General features: G+C 31.5%; 1 protein-coding gene across 1 annotated transcript; it reads left to right on the top strand.

Moving 5' to 3' along the window:
* Positions 1 to 916: 916 nt before the first annotated feature.
* LOC145689006 (uncharacterized protein F54H12.2-like) lies at positions 917 to 2607 on the top strand. Its single transcript, XM_081763146.1, has 2 exons — positions 917 to 1714; positions 2385 to 2607. Exon 1 carries the CDS (start codon positions 930 to 932, stop codon positions 1710 to 1712), a length of 783 nt encoding a protein of 260 aa, XP_081619272.1. The 5' UTR covers positions 917 to 929; the 3' UTR covers positions 1713 to 1714; positions 2385 to 2607.
* Positions 2608 to 3086: the final 479 nt, after the last annotated feature.

The following is a 3086-nucleotide window of genomic DNA, read 5'->3' as shown; positions in this document are numbered from 1 at the left end:
GTTTCCTTGGAGGATTATTTCGTTCTGTCATGCCATTAGTAAAACAAGGAGCTAAAACAGTAGGAAAGGAATTATTAAAATCTGGAGCAAACGTTATTACTGATGTCATCATCGACAATCAACCTATTAACGAATCCTTTCATCAACGAATGGGTGAAGCGAGATCCGTCTTGCAAGACAAAGCAAAAAATAAACTGAAATCTATGCTAGGATCTGGATATCAACGAAGGAAAAGAAGAATTACACATCATTCCATCTTTAACCCTTCACCATTACACATCATCAAGCGCAAGAAGAAGAAGGAGAAGGGCAAGAGGAAACGTACACAGAAAACAAAGAAAAATCAGTCTTATAAGAAGAGGAAGTTATCACACGATATCTTTGATTAAATCATCACCATTATGGCTTTCTTACATCATCAATCCTGCGAGTGTGTAAAAAGTGAACTAGATATTTTTTCTACAAAACCAACGCAAACCAGTATATTGGATAATCATGTTGTTACATACAAACCAATAAGTTCACTAGCTGATAATGCTCCTATAGAGTTTGTCATCCCAGGAACAAGTGATGAATACATAGATCTACCACACACTCTTCTTTACATCGAAGCTCAAATCGTTAAGCCTGATGGATCAGCATTTGGTGAAAGTGATAAAGCTGTCGCTCCTATTAATGACTTTTTAAATTCTATGTTCAGTGAAGTGGAAGTGTATTTAAATAACAAACTGATTTCATTTCCATCTCATAATCATCCATATCGATCATACATTGAAAAACTGTTAAATTATGATGATTCTGCTAAAAATACTCATCTTCAATGTGCATTCTGGTTTCAAGATACTGCTGGACATATGGATGCAACATCTAGTGGTAATAAAGGATTTCAACAACGTTATGAATTAACAAAAAAAAGTGCAAAATTCGACATGCTTGGACATCTTCATTGTGATATTTTTAATCAAGATAAATTTTTAATCCAAGGAGTAGAATTACGTCTCAAGTTAATTCCTGCAAAGCCAAACTTTTGTCTCATCGCTAGTGATGCGTCTGTTGAGGCTAAAGTGAACATTTTAGACGCTGCTTTACATATTAAAAAGATTAATGTTAGTCCTACAATAAAACTAGCACATAACAAGCTTCTACAATCAACAACAGCCAAATATCCTCTCACAAGAGTGCAAATGAAGTCGTTCGTCATTCCAAAGGATCTTCAATCAAAAACAATTGATAATTTATTTATGGGAGTATTACCAACTCGTGTGATTGTGGCGTTCACACAAAATGATGCCTATACAGGAACAATAACTTCAAATCCATTTCATTTCAAACATTTTGACATCAATTTCTTCTCTCTATACATTGATGGAAAACCTGTACCTTCAAAACCATTACAACCAATTTTCGAAAACAACCTCTATGTTTCCTCATATCATACCTTATTCTGTGGATCAGGCATTCACTTTTCCAATCATGGCAACAATATTCCTCGCCTTGACTTTCCTCAAGGATACACTATCTTTGTTTTCGACATTACTCAAGATGGAGAAGCCAGTGCTGTGCAGCATTGGAATCTTATACGTCATGGGTGTGTTCGTCTGGAAGTTCATTTTACGAAGCCTCTACCAGCACCTATCTCCTGCATTGTGTATGGAGAATTCCAATCTCTCTTAGAAGTGGATCATCAGAGGAACATCATCATGGATTTTTAAAGGTACGTTATTTAAATATCATATCATATATGTACATGTCTGCATTTTTATACATGATGTCCTCTACACTAGATTTATTGAATGCTTTGCAAACAAATTCTTTATTTCACAATCATTTCGTTGGCGTATATGCAGCCAATGAATTACCGGCACATGTTCCACTACCTGCAGCTATCATCATAAATACAGATCCCTCGAACAAACTTGGTACACACTGGATTTCCGTATATATTCATACTGATGGCCGTGCCCACTACTTCGATACATTTGGATTTCCTCCATATGTAATGCATCATATTCAATTTCTACGTAGAAATTCCACTTCTTATACATTTAATAATAAACAAATTCAAAGTGTAAAATCATCCCTATGTGGGCATTATTCATATCTTTTCCTATGCTTCAAAGCTAAAGGAAAGTCCTTAAATGAATTTCATTACACTTTCTCATCAACTCCAGAAAAAAATGATCGTCGTTTGCTGTATTTACTTCTACAGGTAATCATGTCTTCATTCTTCTTCTTCGTTTGTTTTGATTACTTTCTTTTCATATTATTGCAGGTAGCCTTTTCTTCTTCTTCTTTATTATAATGTGTTTGTATGTATTATTATTTGTTCATGATTATAGATAAAATAAATTTTAAGTTTGTTTTTCAATTTTTTTTCATTTCAGAGAGTAAAAGATCGTCATCGTGTGTATGGACATCATCTTCAATGTACACATTGACTTCTATCTACGTTTCATCACCAACATCAACAGCAGTAGTATCATCAGTGAACAGTATATGGCAGTTGTGAAGTTATCAACACGTGAACAATGGAAACAAAATCTAACGTTCTTTTTAAAATGTACTATACTTACCGTCGTTTTAATTGTGTAAATAGTTTCATCAACAATAAACACTTTGTATTATTTTTTCTCTTTGAAAACAAATGTTTTATTTCTTATTTTCTCCGTTTCCTAATAAATAAATATGTTTTATGATCAACTATGTAATTAAATACACATATCATAAAACATATTTTTAAGTCATTGAATTAAAGAATTTCATAGTGATTTAAAAAAAAAAGATTCTAAAACTGATTTTTAATTCAATGATGTAATCATATAACTACATAATAATAATAATAATGAATTCAAATACTTAATCAGTTATTCTTTCGTAAATTAAATCAAGTATGTGAATTCAATATTATTATTATTATTATGATAGGACTTTTGTTTTTTAAAATTTTAATATTAATTATTTTAGTTCCTTTTTTTAAAATTAAAAAAAGTCCTAGCATACTTAAGACAAAGTTGTATAATAATAATAATTTCAAATACTAATTTTTATTTTAACATTCATTTCAAGAATTTGAATTCGTTATGATT

This window comes from Thermobia domestica, chromosome 7 (genome assembly GCF_964235325.1).
Source record: "Thermobia domestica chromosome 7, izTheDome1.hap1.1, whole genome shotgun sequence".
NCBI lineage: Eukaryota > Metazoa > Arthropoda > Insecta > Zygentoma > Lepismatidae > Thermobia > Thermobia domestica.
Note: the sequence above shows the minus strand (reverse complement) of the source record. Positions and strands in the feature narration are given on the sequence as shown.

Coding starts and splice junctions, on each gene's coding strand:
- LOC145689006 (XM_081763146.1), top strand. CDS start 930: ATGCTTGGACATCTTCATTGTGATATTTTTAATCAAGATAAATTTTTA.